This window comes from Geotrypetes seraphini, chromosome 6 (assembly GCF_902459505.1).
Source record: "Geotrypetes seraphini chromosome 6, aGeoSer1.1, whole genome shotgun sequence".
Taxonomy (NCBI): domain Eukaryota; kingdom Metazoa; phylum Chordata; class Amphibia; order Gymnophiona; family Dermophiidae; genus Geotrypetes; species Geotrypetes seraphini.
The window spans coordinates 135,887,461-135,899,979 of NC_047089.1; the positions used below are offsets into that span (position 1 = coordinate 135,887,461).

Here is a 12,519-nt window from a genome sequence, read left to right on the forward strand (position 1 = left end):
TATAGATCTGAGAAAGAAGGTTGGCCTTCTGCTTTTCACAGGCTTTATAAATATGAGATCCCAAAACTATAAGTTTTCCCCTCAACACAGCTTAAGTGCTTCCCAAATTGAGGATGGGGCAGTCTCCCTATTATCATTATGTTCCAGATATTCCTACATCTCCCGACCAATAGAAACATAGAAAAAAGCAGCAGAAAAGGGCTATAGCCCACCAAGTCTGCCCATTCCAAGTATCCCCTCCCATTAATTTACTCCCTTAAAGATCCCACGTGAGTATCCCATTTTCTCTTAAAATCCGTCACGCTGCTGGCCTTTATCACCTGGAGTGGGAGTCTGTTCCAATGATCCACTACTCTTTCGGTGAAGAAGTACTTCCTGGAGTCGCCATGAAACTTCCCTCCCCTGATTTTCAGCGGATGCCCTCTGGTGGTCGAGGGTCCCATGAGCCAGAAGATATCATCTTCTGACTCGATGCGTCCCGTGATGTACTTATATGTTTCAATCATATCTCCCCGTTCTCTTCTTTCCTCAAGTGAGTACAGCCGCAATTTTTTAAATCTTTCTTCATACGTGATATCCTTGAGCCCCAAGACCATCCTGGTGGCCGTTCGCTGAACCGACTCGATCCTCAGCACGTCCTTTCGGCAGTGTGGTCTCCAAAACTGAACACAATACTCCATGTGAGGCCTCATCATGGCTCTGTGGAGCATCACAACTTCAGGTCTCCTGCTGACGAAACCTCTGCGGATACACCCCATCATTTGTTGCACTTTTTGTGGATCTAATAGAAGTCTTATCATCCATCTGCCAATAACCGACACCCCCCTCTGGAGGCAGCAAACAAATAGAAAAAGTGATAGGAGCATGGTTGGATCAAATCCTAGCTGCAATATCAGTGATGTGGCAGAGGGAAGGCTGCGAAGCAGCCTGTTCAGTGCTGCCGCCATCACTATTTGGAATGGAGGTATGTTGGCCTCGTGGTGGGAGGGTCGGCAGGATTCTGCGCAATATGGGAAGGAGGGATGGAAAGATGCTCCAGCAAGGGGATGGGTGAGAGGGGAGGAAAGATGCTGTGGGTGGGGTGGGAGAAAGCGCTGCTGCTGGCGAATCGGGTAGTGTCTGAGATATTCGGGAGCGGCTTCGGGGGTCAATCCAACTAGGGCTTATTTTTGGAATTGGGCTTATATTAGGACCTAACCCGGAAATCATTCTAGGGCTTATTTTCTGGGTAGATTTTATTTTCGGGGAAACACGGTAGTCCCTTTTTCCCTCTTCTCTCTTCTCTCTACATGTGTCTAATGTTCTGCTTACCTGAGGGTTTTGCTCACCTACCCACAATGATTTTAGTTTGAAGACCAAGTGGATCAGTCTGTTCTGGAAGGTTTCATGGAATTTTTATTCCCCTCATTCCCTTATGGGATGCTTATAGATTTTCCTTTGCAAGAGGCAACCAACAATTCAAACTCTCCCTTCCTTTTAGAAAAGGAATTAAAGGAGTTAAGATCTTCAGTCAATCTCTAGCTTTCAAATTTCCTCAACTTTGGAATGAACTCCCCTTAATTCTGGGAAGTCCCAGTTCGTTCCAATCCTTCCGTAAATCTCTAAAAATTCTTCTATTCACCAAACATTTTGGAAAGTAATCTCTTTGAAACTTCGCTATTACTTTCTCTAGTTTTTATTTAATCATTGTAAATTTTTTCATCTTCATCTAATTGTTGTACACCGAGTCGAGCTTTCTCAGAATGATGACCCGGTATATAAAGTTAAGCTTTAGTTTAGTTTAGTTTAGATGGGTGCATCTTTGTTCTGCAGGTCTTGGAATATGTATCCCTTGATGAAAAAACATTGAAAAAGTCTTCATCTATATACCATGAGCTGCTTTGCCTTAGCTTTTATTCTTAAGTGGGACGATTAAGGAGAACAGCCTTTTGCACCTGTCTACTCCATCTTCTTTCCCAGAGCCATGAAGTCACTTTTGATATTGTTGGGGATATATCTAACAGTATCAAGAACAGTATCAATTAATAGTCAGTAGGCCTGATGAGTGTTGGTAAAGTCTCTGATCTTAGCACTTAACAGACAGAGAGTGCATATCACCTAGCAGGTGGATGTCTCCATATCCCTCAGAAATGAGTCACCAATCACCACTACCCTTTGCTTCCTAGGCAAAGTGGCTACTGATCCTGTGGTTTTTTGATTTACTTGTTTACTTGTTCAGTTTCCATGAGTCTTTCTGGGATAATTTCCCCTCTTCCACTTCTATGGCTGCATATTAGCTTTTCGGCTCAAGTGAAGTGGTTTGGGGTATAGATTATTTGACCTTTGGTAATCTTGCATCCATCTCTCAACTCGTAGGATGGCTGCCTGGACAGAGGCAGAAGCAATAACAGTGATGCTAGCTTTGACATATTTTCTTAATCAGCTTTCTGCTATAGAGAGTTTTGATACTTGTTGAAAGAGATAAGTCCCACTGAATTTCCTTCCTTCTTAGCCATCCTGTGAGTGAAATCAGCCAGCCTCTTTTCTATTAAATCTAATGCTTCCATACTCTCATTCCCTGTTTTATTGCTCACATATTATGAAGGATGGAGTGGATGCTCAGAGATGCTCTGGAATGCTGCATTCTGCTTAAGATTTAGTACACTATGGGCCCGTTATTCAGAGCAGTTTAAGCGGCATGGAGATGCTCTGGCCCGCTTAAATTGCCAATTGGAGGCTAAACACCAATATTCAGCAGCACTAAGCTGGACAGTGTCACTGAATATTGGATTTGATTGGATTTGAAGTGGGTTGGTGAGGGTTGGAGACAGGAGTGCAGTCTTCCTTGTGTGCCTTTTCAAAATGACTGCCATGCCATTTTGAAAAGGTGCTGCGAGGGAGCAGGAACAAGAAGGCTGCACTCCTGCCCTCAAAGACCTCTGCTGGACCACCAGATATTAGGTAGGCCTGAGGGGACCTACCTATACATTGGGAAGTTGTGGCCAAGTAGGAGGGGAGGGAAGAGAGAGGTGCTTTGTTGGGGGTGGAAGGGTGCCTTTTTTTTTTTTTTAATTTACAAAAACAAAGGAAAAATACTTATGCGGGTCCTGGCCTGATATTCATCCAGAGCCTACATAAGCTCCGGGTGGCCAGACCACTCAGAATTATGCCGCAATATTCAGGTCTGGTGCTCTGACATGACCTTGCACTGAATATTGGGCATAATTTAGCTGGCAATGATCAGCATTAAAAAAAGATGCTGACCATTGCCGGATGAATATCAGGGAGTATATATTGAAATGCTATGAAAATGCTTTGGTCCTGGAGGGTTCCTTCATTGACAGAGCATTCTTTTGATTTTGCCTTATAATAATTTGGGTTGAGCCTGTGGATATCTTTTTCTTTTCTGATAGAATTTCTTAATGTTGGATGAGATTTCAAAGCCAAGTCTACATCCGAAGAATAAAAAAGACAAGGACCACCTGGTTCACGTGCAGGACTTAACGTGCTATTGGAACAAGGTAAGAAAGATGAAAGCAGTAAAACAAGATGACATTCTGTATACTCATACACTGTATTCAAAGCAGTGTTGGCTTGAACTCACAACCTCAGGGTGCTGAGGCTGTAGCTTTAACCACTGTGCCACACTCTCCCCCTATCTAATATATCTTGGAACAACTTAGTAATGATAGTCTATAGCTTCAGAGGTCATTTCATTCCAGTTATCATAAAGTTAATTTATTGAAAATCAAACTCCGAGTTCTAGCTGGTAGGGCAGTGATGTAATATTCTCAAATAAACCAAAAACATTTTTTCTGCCTATATGTTGTGCAGGCATCTCTAGCTTTCCATGTCATTAACTGATGCATCAGGTTTTTCCACAGTGGGTGTCTTGTACCCACATTTGTAAAAATACATTTCTTTCCAACAATACATGCTTTTTGTATAAAAAGTCTTATTATCCCTTGATATTCTATCTCTTAAATACAAATTTCCCAGATATAACGCCTAATGGTGTTAGTGATACTATTCATTGCAACAATGCCCCTATGTAGGCAAAAGATTGCACTCAAAAATGAGTAATGTAAATACAAGTCCAAATGGAATGTAATAAACTATTCACTTTTGAAACACCACATTTGAAACTCGTTGACATTGCTATCTCTCCCATATGATATAGTTGCAGTTGCGAAAGGTATGCTCTGAGAATTGACAGTAATGGCATTCTCTATAGCTAGCATTGTGAATGGTTAAGAGTACATTCTTTATTTCAGATACCAACTCATGTTCTGAGATTTTCATCTGTAATTTTGATGCCCAAGTTGATTGGGTAACAGGAAAGCTAGACTCGGGAGAGTCTCTGGACATAGTGTACTTGGATTTCAGTAAGGCTTTTGACAGCGTCCCACACCGTAGACTATTAAGCAAGATGAAATCGATGGGGTTAGGTGAGACACTAGCTGCATGAGTCAATGATTGGCTGAGTGGAAGACTTCAGAGGGTGGTGGTCAACGGCACCCTCTCTGAGACATCGGAGGTGACTAGCGGAGTGCCACAGGGCTCAATCCTGGGCCCGTTCCTTTTTAACATATTCATAAGGGACTTGACCCGAGGGCTTCAGGGTAAAGTAACACTATTCGCCGATGATGCCAAACTATGTAATATAGTGAGTGAAAGCAATCTGCAGGATAGTATGACGCAGGATCTGCTTAAGTTGGAAAACTGGTCCTCAACATGGCAGCTGGGCTTAAACGCTAAGAAACGTAAGGTCATGCATCTCGGCAGCAGTAATCCATGCAGAACTTACACCTTAAATGGAGAAACACTAGCTACGACTTCAGAAGAACAAGACTTGGGAGTGAAGACATGAAGGCTGCCAAACAAGTAGAGAAGGCCTCATCCAAGGCAAGGCAAATGATGGGATGTATCAATAGACGCTTCATCAGCCGCAAACCTGAAGTCATAATGCCACTGTTCAGAACCATGGTGAGACCTCATCTGGAATACTGTGTGCAATTCTGGAGGCCACATTACCGTAAAGACGTGCTTAGAGTTGAGTCGGTTCAGGGGATGGCCACTAGGATGATCTCTGGGCTCAAGGGTCTCTCGTATGAAGAAAGACTAAACAAATTGCAGCTCTACACTCTAGAGGAACGCAGGGAAAGGGGGGACATGATTGAGACATTAAAATACATCACAGGATGTGTCGAGGGGGAAGACGACATCTTCTTTCTCAAAGGACCCTCGGTCACAAGGGGACACACGCTCAAACTCAGAGGAGGGAAATTTAATGGTGACACCAGGAAGTATTTCTTCACAGAAAGAATAGTAGATCACTGGAACAAGCTTCCAGTGCAGGTGATCAAGGCCACCAGCGTGCTTGACTTTAAGAATAAATGGGACATCCACGTGGGATCCTTACGAGGGTCGAGATAAGGAACTAGGACATTAGCACTCAGACTTAATGGGGGGGGGGGTCAGTAGAGTGGGCAGACTTGATGGGCTATAGCCCTTTTCTGCCGTCATCTTTCTATGTTTCAAGTTGCCAAAATCTGCTTATATTGGTTTTTGGGCACTAAGGCCCAGATTCTCTAAAAGTGCGTCCCGATTTTAGGCAGCTGTAGGCGTCCTACAGCTGTCTAATCAGCCAATCGGGATGCACGTTTTTTAAAAAAAAAATGCTCCCCAGGCAGGCCGCCTATATTGAAGGCGATAGGCCCTGATTCTGTATAGGACGCCCGGGAGAGGCGTCCTATTCAGAATCGGCCTAAACTAAACCCCGATTCTGTAACCGGCGTCCATGTTACAGACGCGGGTTAGAGAATCGGGTTAGATTAGACACGGCCCGCTACACTTATCCCGGCCCATCCCACCGAAGCCTAAGGCCTGATTGGCCCAGGCTCTAGAAGCCTGGACCAATCAGGCCTTAGGCATAGCGGGTCCGCCCATCCCCACTTGGCCAATCAGACCTTAGACTTAGTGGGGATGGGCGGACCCGCTATGCCTAAGGCCTGATTGGTCCAGGCTTCTAGAGCCTGGGCCAATCAGGCCTTAGGCTTCGGTGGGATGGGCCGGGAAGGGGCGAGCCCGCCTCATTTCGACGAGGCGAGCTTACCGGCTAGACGGGAAAGAACCGTCTGGCCCGAAGAACAGGTTACTTTGGGGGTTGTTAGCGCCGGGGGGGTGGTGTGCAGTCTTCGGGCAGGAGGGGTGCGCCGTCTTCGGGCAGGAGGGGTGCGCCGTCTTCGGGCAGGAGGGGGGTGCGCTGTCTTCGGGCAGGAGGGATTGGGCACTCTCCTGCCAGCATCGGTAGTGTCGGGGTGGGAGGGAGATCGGTAATATCGGGGGGGGGGGGCGGTCGGTAGTGTCGGGGGGGGGGGGTCGGTAGTGTCGGGGGGGGGGGGGGCATCCGATCGGACAGGCCGCGGCCCGCTATACTTATAGCGGCAGAGAGATCCCTTGCCGCGATAAGTATAGCAGCTGCGTCTACTTACAATGTAGACCAGCATTTTGCTGGCCTACATTTTTAAGGTTTCTTCCTCTACTAGGGAGACGCGTAGGGCCACCTAGGTTCGCCTAAGGCCCTTAGGCGAGCTTAGGCGTCTTGCGGGTCTCCCTAGGCTCCCGGAGGTGCCTTCAGGCCTACCTGGGGAGCATTTTTTTTTTTTAAACGTGCATCCCGATTGGCTGATTAGACAGCTGTAAGACGCCTACAGCTGCCTAAAATCGGGACGCACTTTTTGAGAATCAGGGCCTAAGTACATAAGAGCTTTGCGCAAGAGAGAAATGTTTGCTCAGTCATAACCGAGAGTACTAAGAACAGCAAGTAGTGCTTTATACTTAGTAATCAAGCATTTCGACTTTAAAAGATGTGATATATAATGTGAGAGTTGCAAGTAAGCAAACCAATCCCGGGTTAATACACCAAGACATCAAATGATTTCATTTTACCATTTGTTAAGAAATCAACTACATGGATCAATCCATGTTGCACCCATATAGTAAAGACTGCTTGATGCAAACCTGGGGTAAACTATAAGTTACCGGTAATGGTAATCAAGTCAGAATTATTAGGTGTCCGTTGTAACAAGAGTAATAAAAATTTCCATATGGCCCACATTGAGGTCAATAATATATTATATTTCCGAGGTATTAATCTGAGGGAGCATGTAGAAGATAGCGTGGGTGGAGGGGTTGAAATTGGTCCCTTTCCATGCTCCATGGAGTAAAATCCTCAGCATTTATTATCTAGTCTTTCAGATGCCTTATGAGACAGGCCTCATATTGGGTAAGCCCATCCCACCTGAGGACCAAGGGCCATAAAGAAGCTCCATATGAATTTTAGAGTTCTTTTTCCACCAACAAAATTTCCTAATTATACCTTGTAGTACAATTATGTCATGCTGTCTCAAACTAACAGGAATTGTTTGTAGAACATACAACTAGTGTGGAAATGTGACCATGTGATATAAACAAATTCTTTATAACGATAGGAGCAGTAAATGCCAAGTATCCAATTTCTGTTTGGTATATTGAAGACGAACTACAACATTATGGCGATATAATTGAGTAGGGTCCATTGGGAGGTATCTAAACGTCCGACTTGCCCATTTTAGAGGGAATTGCCCTACCCAATCTTGTTGTACCTGCACTGTAGATGGGAGACATTCCAACTTATCCATATTTAATTTAAATCTTGAAAAGTCCCCAATAAATGCATCATCAGCAAAAGCTGAAATTTTAAAAAGTGTCAAACCCACTTTAATCTCAATAATTTCAGGGTTGGCAAATATGTCTTTAATTAGTGGATCAAATGTAAGTACATATACTTACACAGAGGGTTGCCTTTTCTGATGAGCCATGTTTTGAGTCATGTTTTGAGCTCCATCAAACGGATGGATACTGGCATGTCAGACGTGAAACCGCTGAGAATAAATACCTATCTACCATTGTTGGATGTACACAAGCTGGTGGTGGCAGCGTAATGACCTGAGGAATGTTTTCTTGGTAATCTGGGTCTGTTTCTGCCTATGGAAGGCACTCTCAGCTGATATGGGTATCTCTTCATCCTTGCCGATCAAGTACATCCATATATGTTGATGGTCTTCCCTAGGAATTAAGACAGCAGCTGTGGCTTCCTTTGTGTCATGTGATTGACACACTCATCTGTCTCGAGCCCCCTCCTTGGAGGAAGATGAAGACTCCCAAATGTTTTTCTGGGGTGAATTAAACATCAGACGCTCTGTATGACATCATCGGTGTCGACCTATGCGGTCTCTGCCTGGCGGATGCTCTGGATCAGACAGTAGGAGGGAGATTCAGCCTTTAAAGCCACACTGAACAGGCTTCCCTTTTAGAGCAGATGCTAGTTCACAAGCGTCTGGATGACCTGATGCCTAGTGTTACAGACCATTGCCCTGAGGCTTTGCTGGACAGCAGATGCCAGATGGCTCAGGGTCCAGGACGAAGGAAATTTTGAGGCTCTTGAAGATGCCAATGATGCAGAGGTACTTGCAGTTGTCATGACAGAGGTTCAGTGGGAGCAGGAGAAAGTAAGACTCTGCCTCTCGCCCCTCTCCAGTTTCCAAAAAAGCACAATGACGCTGGTGCAGGCTGTCAGCCTATTGGTTGGTCTGGCTCAGATTGGCGCAAACCATTGGGTTCTAGAAGCTTTTTGTGCCTCCCTAGAAGCTTTTTGTGCCTCCCTTCCAGACTTTTTTTTGTATTCTCTGGCCAACCAGCTAGAGAGAGCCCTCAGAGTCTGGGCAACAGTGCAAAGGCTGCTGGTTCATCATGCTATAGAGCCAGTGGATGAAGAATCAGGCTTCGGCAGATACTCCATATACTTCTTTGTACCAAAAAAAGGCTCAGATGACTGGAGACCACTCTCTCCAAATGGCTCTGAGTTATAGGCAATTTATGGACCACTTTTGCTGAGCCAGTAACCAATGACCCTTAAACTGGGTGTTATCCATTGCAATGATTCCGCCCCCCCTTCACCAACTGTAAAGGCTGGAATCGATCATTAGTATCTCCTAGGAGGAGCTGCGAGCGGAATATCTTTTGTAGCTTTATGAATATAAGTAATAGAATAATTTGGATAAGAAGAGATATTTTCAGCGGAAGTTGAAAGATTCATTGAATCACCCAAAACAATTGTTTCGGATTGTGAAGCAATTAACGAGTGCTAGGGATAATGTATCACAAGTAATACCATTTACACTGGATAAGCTCAATAATTATTTTGGCCTGAAGGTCGATACAATTGTTAGGGGGATACCACAAGTACAAGGTTTGGTAACAAGTCCGAATGTTACAGTAGTCTGGGATACTTTTGAATGTGTTTATCCTCAGTTGGTTGTTAAATTATTGGGAGCTTGTGGAACACCATAGCCTCAGGTGATCTTTGCTCCCCCAAAGTATTGCAAGAATTACAGTCAGTTAGGTTATGCACTTACAAAGATAATGAATCTTAGGGCTCCTTTTACTAAGCTGTGCTAGCGTTTTTAGCGCGAGCTGCAGATTAGTATGCGCTGCCCTTTGCGCTACATGGAAAAACTAATGCCAGCTCAATGGAGGCATTAGTGTTTAGCGCACGCGGCATTGCAGCATGCAGTAAAATCGCTAGCGCAGCTTAGTAAAAGGAGCCCTTAGTCTGTGTGAAGGGGTTATGCCAAAATTACTGAAATTTTCTACAGTTAAGCCACTGATGAAATATGTAAATGTTGGGAATGGAGAGCTTAAAAATTATAGATCTGTGGCATCGGCACTAGTTTAAGAAAAAATACTGGAAAAACTGGTGTGCATCCAACTTGATGGACATACTGTACTCTGAGATATAATATACTGGATTCTCATCAATATGCTTTTCGTTCTGTCCTTAGTATGGAAACTTTGTTAGTAGATACGATGTGCATTTGTAAGGGATATGAGTACATCATTGTGTCTTTAGACATTTTAGCAGCTTTTGACACTTTAGATCACAATGTCTTACTGCAGCAACTAAGTTTCACTACCAATGGCATAGCTTTCAGAAAGTCCAATGGCATGAAAAGCCCATGTACCATGACTGGAGAACTCTCTGTGGGCAAGTAAAAATGTGTTTACATGGGACTTTTGACAGGGTGAGTTGGGAGGAAAAGCCTTGAGAAACATTCTCTGCTCAAGAGAAGCTTTAAAATATCAGCTGACTGTGGGAATTTCAGCAATCTTTCTAGAGTTTTATGGAAAAATGTTTTTTTAGGCTGAAACAGTTCTGTGAAGTTCTGAGAGAAGAGAACATTTCTCTGGGTAAATGTATATTATTCCTATACACCTAATAATCTCTACCCACTGCTAACATCTTTTTCATATTCTGAAATCTGTTTAGCAGGGTAGGAAAAACCTCAGATGTGGGGGTCAGAAAAGTTTTTGACCCTTATCCAGTGTTCTCCCCAGAAATTTTTTACAGCCGGGTAGCATGAAAAAGTACCCGGGTGGGGCAGGACGGGGAAATTTGGTGGTGGGAAAATTAAGGGCTCCTTTTACTAAGTTGCAATAGTGTTTTTAGCATGTGCAGAATTGCCACGCTACACGGCTAGAACTAACGCCAGCTCAATGTTGGCATAAGTGTCTAGCATGTGCGGCAATTCTGCGCGAGCTAAGCGCGCGGTAAAACTGCTATTGCAGCTTAGTAAAAGGAGCCCTGGTGTACCTAGCATATGTGATACCCGAGGCCCATCATTTTTTGACACTCCCCCCATCTGTATGAAAAACATGATTTTTAGTAACAATCCACACATCACACAAGAGTGTACCTAGGAAAAGGCACCATCTTACATACTGCAGTGAGCAATACATCAATATACCCATTGTAAAACTAAACAAGCCAGATTAGTACAGATCAATCCTACACAGTCAATCCTAACTGAAAACCATGTCTTTCGAACACACAGAACACAGAAAACACCTTCGCCTAATATGGAATCACGAACTTCTACTTCATAGACTTCAATCAATAGGAATTACAGATCAAGTTCTCTCCTGGTTTCAATCATATTTTTCTGATCGCTCCTCAGCAGTCTCTTTTAACAACTCTACTTCTAATACTTTTACTCTAACTAATGGCGTCCCTCAAGGCTCCATACTGTCTCCACTATTATTTAATTTATTTCTCGCTCCACTATTAACCTTATGCCAATCAATCGGCTTTAATGTCTTCGCTTACGCTGACGACATACAACTTTTACACCCTATTGATATTGAAAATCCTTCAGATACTTCTGAGATCAATGCAAAATTAGAAAAAATACATCTTTGGCTAAACAATAATAGACTCGCTTTAAACATCAATAAGACCAATGTATTACTTTTTCCCTGGAAAGATAACCCAAAGCTTAAATTTCCTATTGCCATTAAGGATCATCCTATACAAGAGGTAGATAATATTAAAATACTAGGCGTTACTTTCGACCGTAAACTTTCCTTTCATAACCACATCAGCAATGTCATTAAGTCATCATTCTTTAGGCTTCGACAAATTCGTTCTGTTTCACCATTCCTTAACAATAGTTCACTTAATATTCTCATCCACTCTCTCATTATATCTAAGATAGATTATTGTAATGCACTCTTTAAAGGCATAGCTCAAAAAGAAATCAAACGTTTACAGATCATACAGAATACCTCGGTCAAGCTTATCTTTAAAGCCAAAAAATTTGACCATGTCACTCCACTTCTTAAGGAAGCCCACTGGCTTCCTGTTAATCACAGAATCATTTATAAACTCAGCTTGCTTACTTTTAAATCTCTTTCTCTCAAAACTCCGGCTTTTATATATAAATCATTAATCCCTTACACCACGAATAGAACATTAAGATCTACCGACCAACATCTACTATCAATCCCATCTCTTAAAATCATAAACACAAGACGCCAATATATTTTTTCCGTCACTGCTCCCCAAACCTGGAATTCTTTACCTTACTACCTGAGACAAGAAGTCAATTTAGAGAAATTCAAAAGCAACCTGAAAACCTTTCTATTCAATGACGCCTTCATAAATTAAGAATAATTTCATCATAAACCAATTTTAGGACCAAGCTTCACCCCTTCCCCATGTTCATTCCCTAAATGTGAGCCCCATCTTTATTTTATATTGTAACTTCTTACCTTCTCTTTCCCATATGTTTCTAGTATTGTCATTTTGTCCTAAGTCAGTCAACTATCCTCAACGTATTACTTTGTTTATAATGTAATTTTTAATGTACATCGCTTTGAATTAAGATAAAGCGATTAATCAAAACTGAATTAAACTTGGAAACTTGGAAACTTGGAATATGGAATCACAAAATAACCCCTCTCCCTTTTACAAAACTGTAATGTGGTTTTTAGCCATGGTGGTAACAGCTCAGACTCTAATAGAATTCTGAGCAATTACCACCATGGCTGGTGCTAAAAAAACGCTCTACAGTTTTGTAAAAGGGGGGATAAAATAGAAAAATGGGTTGGGCCCATGTGCCTCAGGCCCCACCCCCAGGAGGGACCTAAGGCTCCCGGGCC

The 12,519-nt window shown here is 43.1% G+C and overlaps 1 protein-coding gene across 13 annotated transcripts in view; it reads left to right on the plus strand.

The window, feature by feature from the left end:
* The window catches only part of ABCC4 (ATP binding cassette subfamily C member 4), a 627,262-nt gene that overhangs the window by 143,598 nt on the left and 471,145 nt on the right, over positions 1-12,519 (plus strand). For all 13 annotated transcript variants that reach the window (XR_004539971.1, XM_033950379.1, XM_033950382.1 and 10 more), the window contains one exon: positions 3,393-3,500. Coding sequence is in view for 12 of the 13 variants with exons in the window: in XM_033950379.1 (XP_033806270.1) it covers positions 3,393-3,500 (108 nt within the window). In the remaining variant the exon portion in view is untranslated. The remainder of the gene's footprint in view (positions 1-3,392; positions 3,501-12,519) is intronic.